This window comes from Lygodium microphyllum, chromosome 15 (assembly GCF_053477565.2).
Source record: "Lygodium microphyllum isolate KBCC chromosome 15, Lygodium_microphyllum_v1.1.10, whole genome shotgun sequence".
Taxonomy (NCBI): Eukaryota; Viridiplantae; Streptophyta; class Polypodiopsida; order Schizaeales; family Lygodiaceae; genus Lygodium; species Lygodium microphyllum.
In genome coordinates, this window is record NC_141149.1 from 44,457,659 (window position 1) to 44,476,682 (window position 19,024).

The 19,024-nt window shown below is 42.7% G+C and overlaps 2 protein-coding genes across 4 annotated transcripts in view; both read right to left on the reverse strand.

Moving 5' to 3' along the window:
• Positions 1 to 19,024, reverse strand: part of LOC148024471 (putative E3 ubiquitin ligase SUD1) — an 89,528-nt gene that overhangs the window by 9,604 nt on the left and 60,900 nt on the right. For 2 of the 3 annotated variants that reach the window (XM_087694103.1, XM_087694106.1), the window contains exons 2-8: positions 17,839 to 18,537; positions 16,992 to 17,747; positions 16,211 to 16,422; positions 15,781 to 16,128; positions 15,477 to 15,637; positions 15,245 to 15,408; positions 14,833 to 14,979 (exon numbers count right to left, since the gene is read on the reverse strand). In XM_087694103.1, coding sequence (XP_087550229.1) covers positions 14,833 to 14,979; positions 15,245 to 15,408; positions 15,477 to 15,637; positions 15,781 to 16,128; positions 16,211 to 16,422; positions 16,992 to 17,747; positions 17,839 to 18,537 — 2,487 coding nt within the window. The remainder of the gene's footprint in view (positions 1 to 14,832; positions 14,980 to 15,244; positions 15,409 to 15,476; positions 15,638 to 15,780; positions 16,129 to 16,210; positions 16,423 to 16,991; positions 17,748 to 17,838; positions 18,538 to 19,024) is intronic. The other variant, XM_087694105.1, reaches the window with a different exon arrangement.
• Positions 2,218 to 3,216, reverse strand: LOC148024472 (uncharacterized). Its single transcript, XM_087694102.1, has 3 exons — positions 3,090 to 3,216; positions 2,774 to 2,971; positions 2,218 to 2,685 (listed from the first exon to the last, which is right to left on the reverse strand). Exons 1-3 carry the CDS (start codon positions 3,195 to 3,197, stop codon positions 2,218 to 2,220), a joined length of 774 nt encoding a protein of 257 aa, XP_087550228.1. The 5' UTR covers positions 3,198 to 3,216.

Below are 19,024 nucleotides of genomic sequence, written 5' to 3' on the forward strand. Positions count from 1 at the left end.
TTGCCACCAGAAGTCTGAGTGTGCTGCATTCTGCAGAACGATGATGACCAGTCACTGAAGGAAGCAACGATATATAGACAAAAGCTGAAAATACTGGTCGACTGCATACTGATGAGACCATAAATGCTGGTCGTCCGAATCCAAGCAATGAACAAGCAGAGGAAATGCTGAATACAAAGCTGCAAACTGGTCACCCAAAATCAGCAATGGGAACCAACCTTTAAGTGCTGAAAAAGAAACATGCTAAGCTGGATAACTAGGACAACTAGTGTGAATACACTACAAAACTACGCAAAAGAGTAATGCACTAAAATGTACACTCTAGAATGGATAGAAAACAATCAGAGCTCCAATGTCCCCATCAAAATTTGATGGAGCTCACAACTAGGAGATGACAGACTGAAATAAGACACAAAAGCTAACACCCAATCTCAGATTCTGAGTGGCAAAAGACCCAAAGATCTAATATGATGAAGCATGGAAGCCTACTTTGTGAAGAGATTACTGCATTGTCCTCCGTGGGAAAGTAGATCCCCCACTAACTCAAAATCCACAATCCACTCTTGAATACAATGGTATTGAACCTCTATGTGCTTCGTGCGAGCACAAAACACCAGGTTCTTAGCCAAAGGTAGGGCACTCTAGTTATCCCTACGTGGCTATGTGGGTTCTTTTGTGGAAAGCCAATCTTCACCAACATCTGGTGGAGCGAAACTACCTCCAATACAGTAGAACGAAGGGTGCGATATTTAGCCTCTATAGAAGATAATACCATGGTGGGTTGCTTCTCACTACTCCATGAGAGGGATTTTGAGTCAAGGGAGAAAGTAAAACCTGGAGACGTAGGATGTCATTCCCTATAAGCAGCACAACACATTCAAAGTGACTCTACAATGAGCCTATACAGGAGTCTTTATGAATGAAGACAACGATACCACAACAAAATAAATGTGTCGCCTAGTATGAATAAGCCAGATCAAGGAGCCAACAAGGCACCTATACCGAATGGCATCTTGAAGGGCATCACCTATAGAAACAACTTTATAGTCTGGGTCCATGAGGCATGAAATAGGATTGTGTTAGGTTAGGATTCAACATCACGCACGCACGCACACACATCACAATGAACAAGAGAGAAGAGAGTGTTGGAAGGTCACATCCACTATGTGAGAATGAATGAAAGTACAATCCCTAAGATACTAAGTACCACACCGACTGATGAGTGTTCACACGGGGGAAAAATCCTTCTCTACCTAGAAGGTAAAAAGTGCCTATGAGATAAGGGAGCGTTCACACCAAAACATAGGAGGAACACGATAAGTGTAGCAAACACCCCCTTGAGTGAATGAGGTGAACGTATATAGAGAATAGGTAGATCAATCCCCAAATGGTATCAAGCTAAGAGCCTTACGAAAGGCTTCGAACTTCTCTCTAGAAAGAGATTTTGTAAACACATCTACCAAGTTGTCCTATGAAGGGACATAAACCAAGTCAATCTCCCCTACATGGAGCCTCTATCTGACATAATGATAGTGCATCTCAATATGCTTAGTACAATCATGAAAAACTGGATTCCTTACAACTGCCATAGTTGCATTCGTACTTCATACGAACTAGTTCGTTCCGTACGGTTCGTATCTGTACCATTTCGTACCAAAAAAAATGCTATTTTTGGCCTTTGAAGACTAGACCATACAATATATTCCAACTCCTAAGCCTTATGTTTATTATCATAATTCCAAGTCTCACACACACACACACACACACACACACACTCTCTCTCTCTCTCTCTCTCTCTCTCTCTCTCTCTCTCACACACACACACACACAACTTCCAAGATGAGTATTCATTTCCAAGAGCATCCCTCCCCCCCCTCCTCTCTCTCTCTCTCTCTCTCTCTCTCTCTCTCTCTCTCTCTCTGTGACAAACAAAAGAATGAAGACCCTGTAACCTGTTTGTCCATCCACCCTAAACTTTGCTTTGTTCTTTATTGTATTACATATACACTCCCATCTGTCTTCTAGTAGTGCATTGCGCATGTTGTGCATGAGGTTTTTCCGTGTTATCCTCATGTATTTATCCTACTAACTCAAGTGACATTGCTATTTTAGCTCTAAACATGTATTCTATTATCTATAATCCAAAATAACCAAGTTTTTGTTTTTTATTTTTCGTACTAACATCGTACTGTACCTTATAAAATCATAAGATACCAATTAGTACCGTATTTTATCGTACCGTACTGTATCGTACCTTTCGTACCTGACAACCTTGGCAAGCTGGTCTGAACGGAACTCTCTATCATCCATGACTACTGGTGACTTATAGGCCGGATGTACCAATGCTGCAAAACCATGGATGGGCTTATGCATCCACGTCCATCTCCTCTCTGTTATCTCTAAAAGATGTGCACGCTCTGTCTCTGTGATCACTGTATAAGCACGTGCCTCCGCCAATGCCGCTCTAAAGAAGTGAACGAGAAGGCCCATGCTAGACCCCTCGCAATCACTCATGCATAACACCCTATAAAAGGGAGTCACGACAATGACAACGGCATAGACTTTTTGCCAAAATTGCTCATTAAGGCACAAGCGTTGCATGGCTTTGGCCTCCTCTATCTCATGCTCATTCCACTCATTCCATAGAGTGGACACCAGTATTGGACTGCACCCCATAAAAGCACTCTAGCAATAACCACATGTAAGCAAAGTGAGTTGAAGGCTTCTTCAACTCCAGTGTGCTATGCTCACGAGACATCGCAAGCACCTTTACCTTTACCATGAAGAATGTGACAATTGATGTAGCTTTGCAAAGCACCCTCTTCACCCACTTGAGCTTCCCAATGTCCTCCATAAGCAAGTTCAAACAATGACTTGCACATAGAGTGAACTCGGCCTCAAGAAAACGGCCCATGCACCGACAATTCGATGCATTGTCGGTAACATATTGCACCACATTTGAAGGGCCCACCTACAACCACAATTTACAAATTACAAGTTATGTATAAATCAAATTTCAATTATGAATCATGATATTATCATAATGAAAGAAAGTGAAACAAATTTAAAACGCAAATTGCAATGTATACCTCAATGATAGCTCGTCGAATGTGGCGGTAGATGAATGCGACCGTTGTTTTTCTCCCCCTCTTTTGCCAGTATCTATGGCCTACAAAAAGTAAGTGCCGAGTGGACATGAGACAAGTATGTTGATGATGCCCCGTTTCTTACGATCACTCCATCTGTCGGTGAGAATGGATCAACCATATTTTATCCATGCGGGCCGAATAGAATCAAGGGCTCTATCAATCCTCTCCTTCTCTTCATCAATCTTTCGCGTCCTCATATCATTGTATGTGACACTGGTCCATCCTTCACATGGACCCACATTGGCAATGGTTTTTACCATCTTCTTCCATTGCTTTTGTTTTAGGACATTGAATGCAAGATTGCACTCAATCACCTTGCGTGCAATTTCAATGTCCGCAAGTCGTTGCCTTTCTCTAAGAAAGGCAACCGATCCGGACACATGGCCAAGAGCTTGAGAGAGAGACGACTGTCTCTCTGGCACCGCATGAGCCTCCAATCTTTGTCTTTTACCGGAGCCGAATACGGATGTGGAGCTCCCACCACCAATGGTAGAGGCCTCTGCCGCATTGGTTGAAGATACGCTCACATTGAATGCTTCCTCGTTAGTAGGCATAGGAGTTAGTGCCGATAAGCCACTTCCTCTTCCTCTTGTGGATCCCTCTCTCATCTTGGCGAGAATCTCCTCCGCAATGTTTTGAGGGATCTCCTTGCATGGAGCAACTTGCCCCCTATCTTGGAAAGATGTTGAAGAAGCCGAGTACCACTTGTATAGCACTTCCCACAATACTTGCATGTCCAATGGTGGGAGTTGGACTTCTTTGAGTCCCTCTCCATATGGATCGCATACAAATTGAAGGCCTCGTGCTTCTCACGAATCATGGTGCCGATGACAAATAAAGAGGCCCGAGAGAGAGAGAGAGAGAGAGAGAGATGCTTGAGTCTCGACTCTTGAAAGTTGAGAGGGAGACTTGAGAGGCCGGAGAGTTGGGGTAAAGTTGAAAGAGCAAGAGTTAGTGAGCGAGGATGGGAGATGAGAATGGCAAATGCTTTGATAGGGTGCGGGATAGAGGGGATGGGGGATGAGATTTGAGAATGGCAAATGCTTCGATAGGGTGGGGGAAAGAGGGGATGGGAGATGAGATTCGAGAATGACAAATCACAAGTCCATTCTGAAGGAATTAATTAGGCACGGAGATAGAGGTAGACAAACCTTATGCTCAGTGAGGGAGACAGAGAGTGCGAGTGAGCAGAGTAGAGAGTGAACACGTTTTTTCGGTACAATGACGAGTATACCACTTTAGGTTTTAGATAGATATATGTATGAAAGTACAATGTGCTAAGGGTGTGTTCACACCCGTGCACATATAAAAGGCACGATGGCCCTTTATTCCCAACAACCTCCCACCTAAAAGCAATGTGCCTTAAGAGGAGAAAAGAATCAGCTAAGTCTAAGTATGTACAAAGCTGAAATATGTATATCTATCCAACTCCAATCATATGTCGGCAATGAGCAAACCACTCAGCTGGAAGACCCTTCGTGAGAAGGTCTGCACGATTATCATCTATATGCACTTTGACAAGCTCAATGCTCTTGCTATCAAGTATATCTCTAATGAAGTGATACTTCACCTGTATGTGCTTTGTCTTTGCATGAAAGACATGATTCCGTGCTAGCATGATAGCACTCTGACTATCACAATGGAGAACAGGTAACTCTGTGATGCCAAGCTCTCCTACCAGACGTAAAAGCCATAAAGCCTCCTTGCATGCCTCAGTGGCAGCTACATACTTTGTCTCTGTAGAAGACAATGCAACACACTTTGGTAGCTTGGAGATCCAAGAGACCGCTCCTCCTGTGAAAGTAAACGCATACCCAGAAGTGAACTTCCTGCAGTCCGCATGACCAACATAGTCTGCATCTGTAAAGCCAACAACAGATGCTTTCTGCTTTCCAAAGCAGATGCACAACTCCTTTGTACCTTTGAGGTATCTCATAATACCTTTCACTACATCCCAATGCTTCTTGCCAGGGGTTGCCATGTATCTGCTAACCACTCCCACTGCAAACGCAATGTCAGGACGTGTAGCAACCATAGCATACATCAAACTGCCAACAGCTAAAGCATATGGTATCTTAGCCGTTTCAACCTTCTCATCATCAGATGTAGGGCTGTCCTTTGCACTAAGTTTCACATATGGAGGCAATGGAACCCCAATTGTTTTCCTCCCCTCCATATTGAAACACTGCAAAACTTTGGAGATATACTCCTGCTGAGATAGATAGAGCAAGCCTTTCGATCTATCTCTGACTATTCACATTCCAAGAATGTGATTTGCACCACCAAGATTCTTCATGTCAAAGCTGCCATGAAGACTTTGCTTCAACGAATCGAAGGCATGAGTATCCCTGTCAGCAATCAACATGTCATCAACATACAGAACCAAGATAATCAAGCTGCCATCTACTGCCTTCTTGGTGTACAAGCACTGATCTACTTGACTTCTATGAAAACCTTGGGACTGCATGAATGTATCAAACTTATGATACCTTTCTCTTGGTGCTTGTTTCAGCCCATACAAACTTCTTTTGAGTTTATATACGATTTGTTATTTCCATTGTCAACAAACCCTTCAGGTTGCTGTATATATATGTCTTCATGCAGATCACCATGTAAAAATGCAGTCTTTACATCCATTTGTATGAGTTCCATATCCTCAACTGCAACCAAGCCCAAAATGGTTCTCAATGTAGTCATCTTGACTACAGGAGAGAAAATCTCATCAAAGTCAATTCCATGCTCCTGTTTGTGCCCCTTTGCAACCAATCTTGCTTCGTACTTTGGTGAGGAACCAGAAGTGACTTTCATTTTGTAAACCCATTTGCATAGAAGGGTTTTCTGCCCTTTAGGCAACTGCACCAAGTCCCAAGTGCCATTTTTTTCAAGAGATTCCATCTCTGACAGCATGGCTTTATACCATTTCTAGCTGTCCTGTCAGTCCACTGCTTCCTTGAAGCAAGACGGTTCACCACAGTCTGTCAACATGACATACTCAGTCACATTAATTGCACCAGGAACAAATTTGTCAGGTTGTCTAGTAGCCCTAGACGATCTCCTAACCCAATGGTCATTGTTTGCTGGCTGTTCCTGCAAATTTCCATTTTCAGCATGCTGTCCTAACATTTCAGGCTGCAAATCAACATTAACAGCTTGCTGTCCTGGCTGTTCCTGCACATGTAATGGCTCATTTTCATGGGCAATAGCTGGATGATCATTTCCTGCATTTATAGGTTCATTTACAGCAGGTATTTGCTGCTGTACAGCGGGCACATTTTGCTGTCCAAAAGGTATTTCTTCCCGGAATACAACCCTACGGACCTCCTCAATCTTTTCGAGTTGTTTGTGCATGCAATCTTCCCGGAAGATAACGTCATCGCTGCGTACTATTTTCCTTTTCTCGGGATCCCATAATTTATACCCCATTTCACCCTCATCACCATATCCTAGGAAAATGCATTTACAGGACTTTGGCTCAAGTTTGCTGCGTTTTTCTTTACAAATGTGCACAAAAGCCTCGCAGCCAAACACTTTCAGATAAACATATGAAGGTGGCTTGCATGACCACGCTTCTTGAGGAGCTCCCCCTCCCAAAGACCTGTTTGGTGACCGATTAATCAAGTGAACGGCTATCATAACAGCCTCTGTCCAAAAACCATGGGGTAATGCAACATGAGACAGCATCGTACGGACCTTATCCTGTATGGTCTGATTCATACGCTCTGCAACTCCATTTTGGGGTGGATTATGAGGGGCAATGAGCTCCCTCTTTATCCCTTTGTTGTCACAAAATGCCTGAAAGGCTTTGGACACATATTCCCCACCATTGTCAAAGCGAAGACACTTAAATGTCTTATCTGTCTGATTTTTAGCCAATGCTAAGAATTTTTTAAACTTGTCAAGCACTTCATCCTTGCTACGAATAGGGTAAACCCATACTTTCCGTGTAGCATCATTGACAAAGGTGACAATATTTCTTTTCCCCTAAAGATAATCCTAGCATTTGACATATATCCGAATGTACTAACTCTAGAGAAGAAGATTTCAAAGAAAGAGACTTTTTGTGAGAAGTCTATGCATGTTTGCCATAAATACAATGATCACAGTGCTCAAAATCAGTATAACGAAGACAAGGCAAGTAACCCAAATGAGAAAGCACTTTCATTCTTGTTTGACTCATGTGTCCCAACCGGCCATGCCACAAAGAAAGACTTGGCTGCTCGGTCACGGCAACAACATGGTCACGCACACTAGATACATGAAGTGGATACAACGTATCACTCTTGCAACCTCAAGCAATAACCCTAGATCGCTTACAGATCTTCCATTTTCCATCACCAAAGGTGATATGAAAACCATCATCATCGAGCTGCCCTGTGTTGATCAAGCTCTTCTTGAGCTGAGGTACATCCCGTACATGTTGAAGTGTAAAGACAGAGCCATGCTGAAACTGTAACTGCACACTGCCAATACCTGCAATCTCACATACATAGTTGTCCCCAAGATGGATAACACCATGTCGACCCCCTGTATATGCGGAAAACCACTCACGATGAGGGGTGACATGAAAGGAAGCGCTTGAATCAAGAATTTAGGTATGCATGTCATCATCTATATCTGCAAGTAGAGCATGTGTACCAAAATGTGAAGAGACAAAGAGTACATCACTCTTACTGTCACTGTCATGAGTGACTACATTCACCTCTTCAATTTTTACACTGCTCTTCTTAGACTGACTGTCCTTTTGCTCTTCCTTGCAATCATCTGTCTTCTTGCATTTTCCTTTCTCTTTCTTCCATTTGTAGCAGTCACGTTTAAAGTGACCCTTCTTGCCACAATGATGAAATTCAACATCTTTGCCATGTGATTTACTGCGTCCCTTGCCATCATATTGGCCCTTTTGCTGTGATTTGCCCCTAGTACGCAAAGCACTGGAAGACTTACTCGATGCATTGTTCTGCCGATTAATCTCTTCCATAAGTAGAGCACTCTCTACATCAGCATACAAAAGGATCATATTAGAATTACTCATAGCAGTCCTGAATGTATCCCAACTCTCTGGTAGAGTGCAAAGCAAGAAAGTAGCCTTAAATTCCTCATCAATCATAAACTTTAAAGCAACCAGCTAGCTGAAAATGGAGTTAAACTCACTCAAGTGAGTAGACATTGCTGAGCCTTCTTTCATACGCAAATCCATAAGCTTTTTCAGCCAATACACTTTACTTGCAGCGCTCTTCTCTGCATACAGTTCTTCCAGTCTAATCCATATAGCATATGCAGAATCCAAACCTTCAATGTTGAAGAGCAAGGCATCAGAAATCGATAGCTCTATGGTTGAGCGTGCAAGCTCATTCAACTCATCCCAATCGTCATGATCCATATCCGCAGGCTTTGCCCCTTTAGTTTTGATCGGTTTTGCCTGCTTCTTTTGTAACAGGATATCGTAGCACTGTTTTTGCCACACTGCAAAATTATGTGCGCCTTCAACCTTCTTTATATGCATCAAATTATTGCTGCCAGCCATGGTTTTCAGCTCAAAAGTGACCAAAAAACCAGTAAATGTAGGCCCAAATTGTCACCCGAGTGACCAAGGTACAAACAAGTACCAATCAGCAATAAATGACCACGCAGAAGTACAGATTTCAGATCTGTAATTCAGTTTTCAGAAGCACCAAACCAAGTGCTACAGCATTATCCAACTGATTACAGCTGTTCCAAAGGGCATGTGCATCACATTACATGAGAAATCCCAAAATTTCAGCTGCAATTTCTGTTGTACGTGTACCCACAGGCATAAAATTTGACACGACGGTCAAAAGCCTCAAAATTTTGTGCTCAAAACCGTCAAACACACATCTGCATTTCCTCTGTCATGCATAGGACTGTCCAATTTTGCCAAAATAAAGCAAATTCAGCAAAACCCCCAAATTTCACCAAGTGTTGATGTCCAAATTGCACGGAATCCAACCTACATGTACATAAAATGACCAAATGCTGCACAAATTTTGCCCAAATCGCAAAAGCCCCAAATTGCACGGGGTCCAATGTGCCTCAATGTCGAGAAATTGAGTTAATTTCAGCCCAAATTGCACATGTACATTAAAAGCCCCAAATGTTGGGGACAAAATGTCACAAATTCCTGCAATTTCTAAGACAGATTTGCTTGTCCTGCATCAAATTTCCCAAAACTGGGAAAAGCCCCAAATTTCTGGCCAAGATTTGCCTTCTATGCTTGTGCGCGCGAACACCCGGTAACGGGAAGTAAATGAGACTGAAATTTTCTGTGCTTGTCCGTGCGGCTGCGTGACGTTCGTCACTCGTGCAGCAGCCCCCCCCCCCCCGCCCCGTTCGCGTAGTCGCCGTGCAACAGGCCTCCAATCCCGTCAACTGCAACCTCGTCAGGCGCCGGCTGCGTCACGCGTTGATGGTTGTGCTGGCCTGGTCGCAACTGCTGGTCGTCAATCCGCCACGCTCCGATATTGCAGACCTGCTCGACTGGTTGTCGCCCGTCACTCCACGCTGGGGGCCACACAACTATATTTCCCGCCACTCCACGATGGGGGCCAAGTGCACACTCTCCACACTGGAGTCTTCTGTATGTTACGACCTATTGCGTGTGACAGAATACTGCCTGATTCAGGCTACAGCTCCCGTCAGTCGCCTCACGACCTGCTCGCCTGTCCTGCTCGCCTGTCCTGCTCGAACTTCAAGAGGTACAAACGCCTCAACCGTAGCTCATGCTTCATATCTTGAGAAGCGTGCAAAACCTGATGGCTCTGATACCAGTTTGAAGGAATCGATTAGGCACGGAGATAGAGGTAGACAGACCTTACACTCAGTGAGGGAGACAGAGAGAGTGCGAGTAAGCAGAGTAGAGAGTGAACACGTTTTTTCGGTAGAATAACGAGTGTACCACTTTAGGTTTTAGATAGATATATATATGAAAGTACAATGCGCTAAGGGTGTGTTCACACCCGTGCACATATAAAAGGCACGATGGCCCTTTATTCCAAACACATTCAAGAATCAAGATCTAAGAGAGGAAGATGAGAATGGTCAGTCACAAGTGCTTACTGAATTGGTGTGGAAGCATGGAGGAGAGGAGCACCTTTTGTAGATGAGAGAAGGGTCAAAGTTCAAACAATCAAAGAGGGGTCAACGGTCAAAGAGAGAGCTGCCAACTAGAAGGAATCCAATGAGGGCTAGGAAGGGGGATGTATGGTTGGAAAAGGGGGTGGAGTGAGGTATCCAAGGCTTCCCACCCCCCAAAAAGTGCCACACAAGCAAGTGGAGTAAAAGTAGGGGCATAGAAAACGTGACGCGGGATTGATGACACGACAGGCAACGTGGCCCAAAAAGTCATACGAATTCGTACGGATATGTACCGTACGGTTCATACTGTACGAACCTGTCTGTACAACGTACGAAGGCAACTATGTAGCTTGCTTATTTGACTTGTGTGGTCCTTGTGGATGACCACAATGCAGTGCTAGAGGAGCTAGGATGCTATACAGATCAGAGAGGGCATGTGGCCTTTGCTTCTCCCACTTGTTGGAGGAGAGAGTCGCTTGTGAAGCCTTTATTTTGATGGCAAAACTTTGGATACGCACTAGAGACCCTTCAACCCTTAGCCATGAGGGTCCTTGCCCAAGATTGCTCTTCGGGTGCATGTGAGAAAAACTGGAGTGCCTATTCTCTCATTCACACAAAGATTCGTAATCGGCTTAGCACACAACAGTTAAAGCGGCTAGTCTATTGCCGCACTAACTTATGCATGATAAGGGCTATGATAAGCATGGGTAGTCCGAAGCAGGTAAAGTTTAAACACTTAACCATAACATTTAAAATTTATTGTTTTAACTTTTAAACTTTGAACTTTGAGGTTTAAACTTTATACTTTACAATTTAGACTTTAGCATTTACAATGATCAATCTTACGTGCATCACTGCATTGTGTAGGTGAATGTTGATACATTCAAGTTGACAGGTGACACTCTTCCAAGTATACATAAGGAGGTGGACGAGGCGGAGGAGATGATTTTTACAGAGCTCTATAGAGAGCTTATAGCAACAGATACTTGTGACACTCGCAGTCAGCGTGCTTGTGGGCGAGAGTTCGAGTAGGTGGTAGCAAGGGCATGGTCATTCGACGCCCTCCATCATCGAGGGGTGGTTCGAGTGGCTTGCAGACATATGTAAGGCAAGGCTCTAGTAGCTCACATCCTGTGCCTCATGATGACATCTCCCCCTTGCCTACACAGCTGCCACCTAGGGAGCCATCATTTGATGATGATGGTAACCTCATCAGTGAGGATGAGTATAAGTGTGTCTCATCATCGGATGCTGAGGAGTCATCTTCAGACTCTCTTGAGGAGCACTCAGATGGTTCTGATGATGATGATGATGATGATAGTGATGCCTCATCATAGATTCATATGACATAGGTCTCTTTTTTTTTTGTATAAGATATACTAGACTATAGTTGTATCGCATGTTTTGCGTAGCCCATGCGACCACAATGGTCACCCTCATGTATTCATCTTATTCTGTAATGAAATGGCTATTTCCAATTTAAACATGTATTCTATGATCTATCATTTAATGATTTATGATTTTTGCTATTTAAAAATCATCTTAATTTTTTTTCGTACTAATATCGTACCGTACCTTAAAAAATCATAAGGTACCAATTAGTACCATATTTTATCGTGCCGTACCGTATCGTACCTTTCGTACCTGACAACTATGTGTTTATATATCCAAATGGTTGATTCTCCTTTGGCTATTCCGGCTAAGGGGTGTCATGTCTATCTTCGTCATTAGATTTATCATGGTTCTTGGCACCACATAAAGACTGAATTAGGTTCCTCTTCCTCCTTCGACATTGACATCCATGATTAAGAGAGAGTTCCTACGCTTTCTTAGTATTCTCCAGATTTCCACATTTGTCTTTGACATCGGCCTTCTACTTTGTACCTCCCCTTTGCATTGCCTGATCATCATCATTTTTGTGTATTCGATGCTTGCTATAATTTGAGTTAAATCAAGTCATCTACCACCCTTGCTGAGAAGGAAGACTGGTTTCAATAACTAGCAAGGATTAGGGTTTGCATGGCAGCATTGGAATGCATGCATGTGTGCCTCTATGACTGAGAAAGGTTGTTCATCCTGATTTAACTGGCCAACCTAATCATTTTCATGTATTAATTTATGCCTATATAGGCAAGCTTGCCAACTAGTCCCATTCACTTCAGTTTCTTGCAAGTGAGAGAGAGCTCTGACCGGTGATACTTCAACAGCCCATTGTATATATCTACCTTCAACATTCAGCATTAATACTCTACAGCCTTCAGTGCTCTATGTGTGTGTGTTTTCACTTCTTTCATTCAGCCTGGTCATACACTTCCACATTCGTTGCACTTTGACAACCCACAACCTGTATGGTTGTACACACTCTTGTCCTTTGGTATATGCATTGCACTTCCCAAGCTCATTATTTTTGTTGATGTGTCCTTGTTCTCTTGTTCAGTTCTCTATGTATACAGCAGCCTCATTACTTTGCTTCCATTGCTCCACAATTCTCTAACATGGTGTCAGAGCCCAAGCATATTGGTTTAGTGTTGTTTCCTTTTGTTGGCTGTTGTTTCAAGTCTAATCCAACTTCCTCAACTGTTACAAGCTTGTGTTTTGTTGTCGTTCGCATTCAGTTGGCCTGGGTGCATCATCTAATAGTAGCTGGGCAGCAATTTTCAGCTGTTGGGCAGATGTCTAACCTGCTTTTTTACAACTCTATCCTGCACTTGATCTGGCACATCCCTCGTTTTCACACAATTGTAGTCGTTTTGTCATTTTCAGCAGCCATTTCTATCATCGCTGCAATCATTTTGAGTTTATTCTGCAAGCTTCAACTTTGATTCTATGCATTCCACCCTTTTGTGTTTTCTTATAGCTTGATTTACACATCAAAGGAAAGGTTCACAGTGTTGGCCCAAGTGTGGAGTAATTGCACAACAAATAATGAGAGAATTAATTAATGCACAACGATACTCAATTACAAAATAGAAGCCAATGTACTAATGAATGAATGAGAGTACAAGGCTTGAATGACCACAATGAATAATGCCACCTGTAATGTGCTAGGGTTGCAAAATGTGTCCTTTCATAGGAAAACCTAGTCCTAAAACACCTTAAGGCTTAATTGTCATAGAAGCCTTAACCCTAGTGTCAATAGGGTCCTAGCACTAGGGGCTAACAACTGCTTTAATAACACTTTAGATACCTAGGAAGCTTGGAACATGGATCAAAGGGTATCAATGTGAAGCCCACGAGATGGCCTACAAATGTGTCAGTTGTCATGCCTCTATTCACTACAGTCACTTCACATCCTATTCCTCTCTCATCTTTCATTTGAGCTAGTATCTATCAGTTGAACTATTGAACAGCCCCAAGTATTCTCTCTAACACTTTTACTTATCTTCTATGCATATCATCTATCAATGGCTAGTCTGTGTTGTTAGCACTAATAACAAGCTTAAATGGCCATGACCATCTGACGTGGAGGGCGATGATGAAAGCGTGATTTGTGGTAAAGCATCTCTAGTATATTGTTTCGAGTTTTGCCTTGCATCCCCAACGATCTTTTCCTCTATCTAACTTGGACAAAGAAAATTATGAGAAAAGTCCTAGATTTGGACAACAACAATGCCAAATCATACTTCGTGCTTCTTTGATGTATCTCAAAGGAGGTCCTACTAGCAGTCAGCTCTTCTGGGACATCTCCCCTAGTGTAGCAAAAGCTCCAGCTTATGTACAAGGTTTTGTCAACTATAAGGGTTGTTACCCTCTATGCCCACTTGCAGAACATTCAATATAAGGCAACTGTTATGATTCACCCATTCATTCTCCAGGTGACACAAACCCCTGATCAGTTTCACAACATGCAGTCTGCTCTACCAAAATATCATTTAGTAGGGGTTATTCTCTACAAATTGCCACTAGAGTTTGATGGTGTGGCAAACACCTTAATAGCTCAAACAACTAATACTCTCGTCAATTTCAAACACATGACATCAATGGTACTTGAGCATGAATCTGCCTGAAGATTACGGGGGAGGTTGCTATCTCGTTCTAGCAGCACTCATTCGAGTGCCTTGGCTACTTCAGGGAGGGGTCGCATGTAGAAGAAGGGTTAGTGCTCCACTACTTTGTTTCCATTGCTCCACACTTCTCTCACATAAGCATCCCCATCTCTTTTAGTTCCCTGCATTACTTTGCTTTTGTTGCTCCAGACACATAATGCCTTCATTTTATTATTCAGCCTCAAGTATTCATGGTCATGTGGGCCATGTTCAAGCACTATTATTGTGGCAAGTGGGTCCCATGATAACTACTATTGTGGTCTGCAAAGTGGTGGCTGGTTTGTGGGTGGAGATCATCCATTCCACTGCCAACTGTACCGACTTTGTGATCTTCTTTTCCTGTCATTGCAGCCTTGCAGCTTCTAGTGTTGTTTTGTACCTGTCTTTGACACTGCCTAGGTGACCAGAAGGCCCTTTGCAACTATTCCTTCTTTAACTTAAAATCCTTCCTGCGGTTTTTTCTTTTCCTTTTTTTTTTTTTTTGGGGGGGCGGGGGGGGGGGGGGGGGGGGGGGGGTGGGAGAGAGAGAGAGAGAGAGAGAGAGAGACCAGTCTTGTCCAAATCTTGAGAAACACCAAACCTAGTGCCCAATCCTGATAGAGTAGAAAAACAGGGCTTTCATCCACAGGCACTCGTAGGGGTATTACCACCAAAAGCTCAAATAGGAGTCCTATTAAGAGAGGTATCACAACAACCTGCACCACATTCAAACAAAGCAAGTCAAAATGGGAGTTGTGATTCTTTTCAAATTACCAAAACTGTTACAGTCTATCATCAAGGCATAAAACAAAGCAAGTAAAAACGGGTGTAATAATTCTTTTGGGATAACCACGATTCCAGATTCTATTGCTAATGAATCAGCAATCAGCACACTGAAGACCCATAAATCCACGTCCTGATTAACACTCAATCAATATTTTCAACAGGAATGCAAACCCAGCAGGTCACCTAAATGCTTACCCAGAATGATAGTAGCATGGAGCTTTTTGTCACTATTGCTGACCATTTTACAACTTGCATAACAAGAACTCGAACATCATGTGTTTTAAGATAATCCATTGCATATCCAATTGCTGCTGCTATCGCCCAAATAACATAGCAGCCGATGTTGAAAGCATAGAGATCTGGGAGTTGCAAAATGTAAGGTTATGCACTGCATAGTGACTCAAAGGACAAAGCAAAGTTCACATACCATTGCATTTTACACCATAAGTAACCGGAAGACCAGATATGGATGAGAATATAGCTCGACCAAGTGATACAGGCAAAAGCACCATGCTTATATTGAATAACAAAAGTGTAAGCCATGCCCCAAATAGCAGCAACACAATGCGCAGAACAAAACTGTACCTGCTTTTAAAAAGTAATATATAAGCTATCAGTGCCTTTAGCTTATTTAGCAAGTCCATCTTGTTTACAGGTTATTGTCAATAAAGCCCTTCAAACCTCTACATCAGCTTCTTTGACAAATGACACAGTGAGTGAAAGAGACTGACTCTTGTGAATGGGGCTGGTAATCACGTTCAATCTCACTAGCAACTAGATTATTGGATGCATCAACAAGAGCGCCAGCAGCAGGAAAGGGCATTAATCCAGCTTGATTAATGCCTTGCCCTTCAACCTGAGGATTTTCCTGGGCTGCTGCAACCCTACCTTGGCCATTCACCACTTCTCCCCCAGGAAGTAGGAACTCTACAAGCCCCAAAGCCCAACCAATACTTGAGAACCAATAATAAAGAACAGCTTTGACTGTTGCCTTTGGTCTGAAATGCTCAATAGCAAAAGGAATACAGATGTGAAACAAGAGCATATCTGCTGGTATTTCAGTGAAGGGATCAGATATTCTGCATGGCATATGGTTAGTTACTAAAAACTCTCAATAAAAGCTTTCTCCACAACTAGACAATCAGATCAACAAAGTACCACCTGATATCAAGAGGAAACACTGAGGGAGCAACTGACAAGGCAAATCTCACTGGTAAAAATATCAGCATCACGATGAGGCTCCCATACACAACCACTGAGAGAAGAACGCGACGAACATGCTTGTGGATGGGATCTTCAATGAGATCATTAAAAGGGTTATAATTAGGATCTGCTGGATCACGTAAGAAATACAACACTCCTGGACGAAGAACCTGAAACCATTTCAATGTAAACTTACTAGTTCAAGCTTTCAACAACTTAACAACGTAAGGCTAGCATCATGGGACATTTGAGTGGATGATTTCAATCAAGATGTCAGGCACTTGGAACCTAGTACCAACAAGCATAGCTCAAATCACTGCAACTACCATAAATTCTCTCTTCCAGCAGAGATTTCAAAACAATTGTGAGATAAATCCTTGAAAGAGAGGAATTGTAATGGTCCAGAAATTAACCTAACATGCAAAAAATGAACCAGCTAGAGACAGATGTTTCTACACCATGTTGCTCTAGAATCAACTCGTCAAACAATCTCTGACCTCTAGTGCTAACCTATCAGTCATTAGCAACTCAAACATAAAAAAGATGGCACGGATTGAAGAGCTGCATGCTTATGGTCATAATAGACATGATTGCACAAGGATGTCTGTCCAGTATTTACAGATGACACCGCACATTTCAGATCAAAGAATGGGGCAAAGTGCATTGACTTGGAACTTGTATTCTATGGCTTAGCAAATGTACTAAAAAGAAAGAAAATATGTAGAAAATCAGATTTTACCTCCCGCAGCAAGCTAACAAATATGCTGATGTGAAGCATGTAAACAATACCCACTAGCCAATGCAGAAGAGAGCTTGTGAGAGGTGACAACCAGAAAAAGGTGACACGATTTGCCACAGTTCCTCCCAGCATCCTGAGTGTGCATATATCTAGCCACCACCCACATAACAGAGGAAAAACTCCAAGTTCAATTAATAAGAGGAAAGCCACTTTAAACATTGTCAACATGTGTCTCAACCCAGCCATGATTTGTCTGCCAACAGTAGGAACAGCTTCTGCAATGGAGATAATGCCATGAATTCTGCCAAGTGTAAGTGGCTCTCCTCTGAAATATTTTACAAAGCCTCTAATACCAAGGTGGAAGGCAACAGCCATCAAAATAACACCATAACCAACTGCAACAGTTGCAGCATCAGAGACTCCCAATGCATTTACAAAATTTCCAGATGTTTTGAATACTGAGGTGGCTGCCAACTGCCCTATGCTGACATCGCTGAGGGTTTCTGCAAAGGTAGCATTGCCCATGACAGTAACATCAGATATGATGGTTGGCACATCTAAAAACCCCACCGATATATTTTGGAAAGTGGGTGGCTCATCCAGTTTTAGTACACTAGTGATTCCTGCAAAACTAGTGTCCAAACTGCCCAAATTCCAAATAATGATCAAGCGAGACGCAAGAGAAAGTGTGATGCGTCCTAATGTGAAAGGGAGGAACGCAACAAGGGCCAGAAAAATGGCATTGCTTGCTAATACCTGCAAGAGAATGACAAGTCAATAGTGGGCAATTTCTCCTTGTACCAAAACAGGAGGTTAACAACAAAGAAGGAGACCATAAAGTACTCACTGTAATTGCATTCTCCAACAAGTGGAAAACTGGGCCTTGCATTCCAACCAACTCATCGAAAGGGACATCTTCAGCCCCATCCACATCATCAGCTCCATCAAACATTTGCTCGACATGAGCTTCAAGACGAGCAGCTTGCATTTCAAGGCGTGCAGCCACATTCTCTGCATTTCTCCTAATTATCTGTCCAGCACCTGCAGCTAAGCCCTGCCCAGCACCCTCTCTATTTCCATCAACCATTGGTGCTGGGGCAGCACCATCAATCCTATCTCTGATAGGCCCTTGCCCCTGTCTCCTTCCAGCTCTAGCACCATCTTCTCTGTCCACATCTGGCCCAGCTAACTCTCGCAAATGCCGAAGGTATTCTCTCAATGAAGTCGCCCCAAGAAAAATGAATACAATGCCTGCGGATAGTAAAAAACCATGAAGACAATCTGTGAAGAGCAACACTGGAGTTAGCCGGCTGACAAATGTTTCCTGTGCTTTTGATATTGTTCTGACAAATGTCAGCTGCCAGATCCAAAATGTTGTAAACGGTATGAATACTAGCCATACTGATAGCACAAAGGCTAGTCGTACAACAAAGTGCATCCCTTGACTAGCCTTTATGGCTAATCCTACAAGAAACTCCTGGAATGGTAACCTGCTCGGTGCATTCTCAGCATATACTGGTGAGAACCCAAATGGATGCTTACAAACCTGCAAAACAAACAGCAGTATTACTCATACTTCTCACTTGATTATGCATCTTCAGATATAGACAGGCAAAAGAAAGTCATTCTGCACCAGACAGCATCACATGCAGAAGGAATCTTAATTACGCGACTGAAGTAAGGATTCAGATCCTAAAGACTATACTCTAATAACAGATCCACTCTAATGGAGAAACTTGCTCATCTCAAATTTGTATGAACTCTCTCGAGTAATGAAAATCTTCTCAACCAGACCTCTCTTATTTGTTAAACATCACATTACAAGTTCTATCCAACATTTCAACCACAGGTGGTTTAAGAGACATTTCTCATCTATTAAACATCACATTGCAGGAAGGCACATTTGTACAAATTGAAAAAAGAGACATTTTGACCAAAGAAAGACATGTGGGAAGCATGTCCAGTAGATCTGAACTATTGAACTGACTTGATTTTCCAGCCAGATTCAGCAAACATACCTCAACCCTCAATAT

Bases quoted from the DNA above. Each gene is read 5' to 3' on its own strand.
- LOC148024472 (XM_087694102.1), bottom strand. From the start codon at position 3,197: ATGTCCACTCGGCACTTACTTTTTGTAGGCCATAGATACTGGCAAAAG. The intron at 2,972-3,089 runs GTATACATTGCA...TTGTGGTTGTAG, and splicing joins TTCGACGAGCTATCATTGAG to GTGGGCCCTTCAAATGTGGT. The intron at 2,686-2,773 runs GTAAAGGTGCTT...GGTTATTGCTAG, and splicing joins TCACATTCTTCATGGTAAAG to AGTGCTTTTATGGGGTGCAG.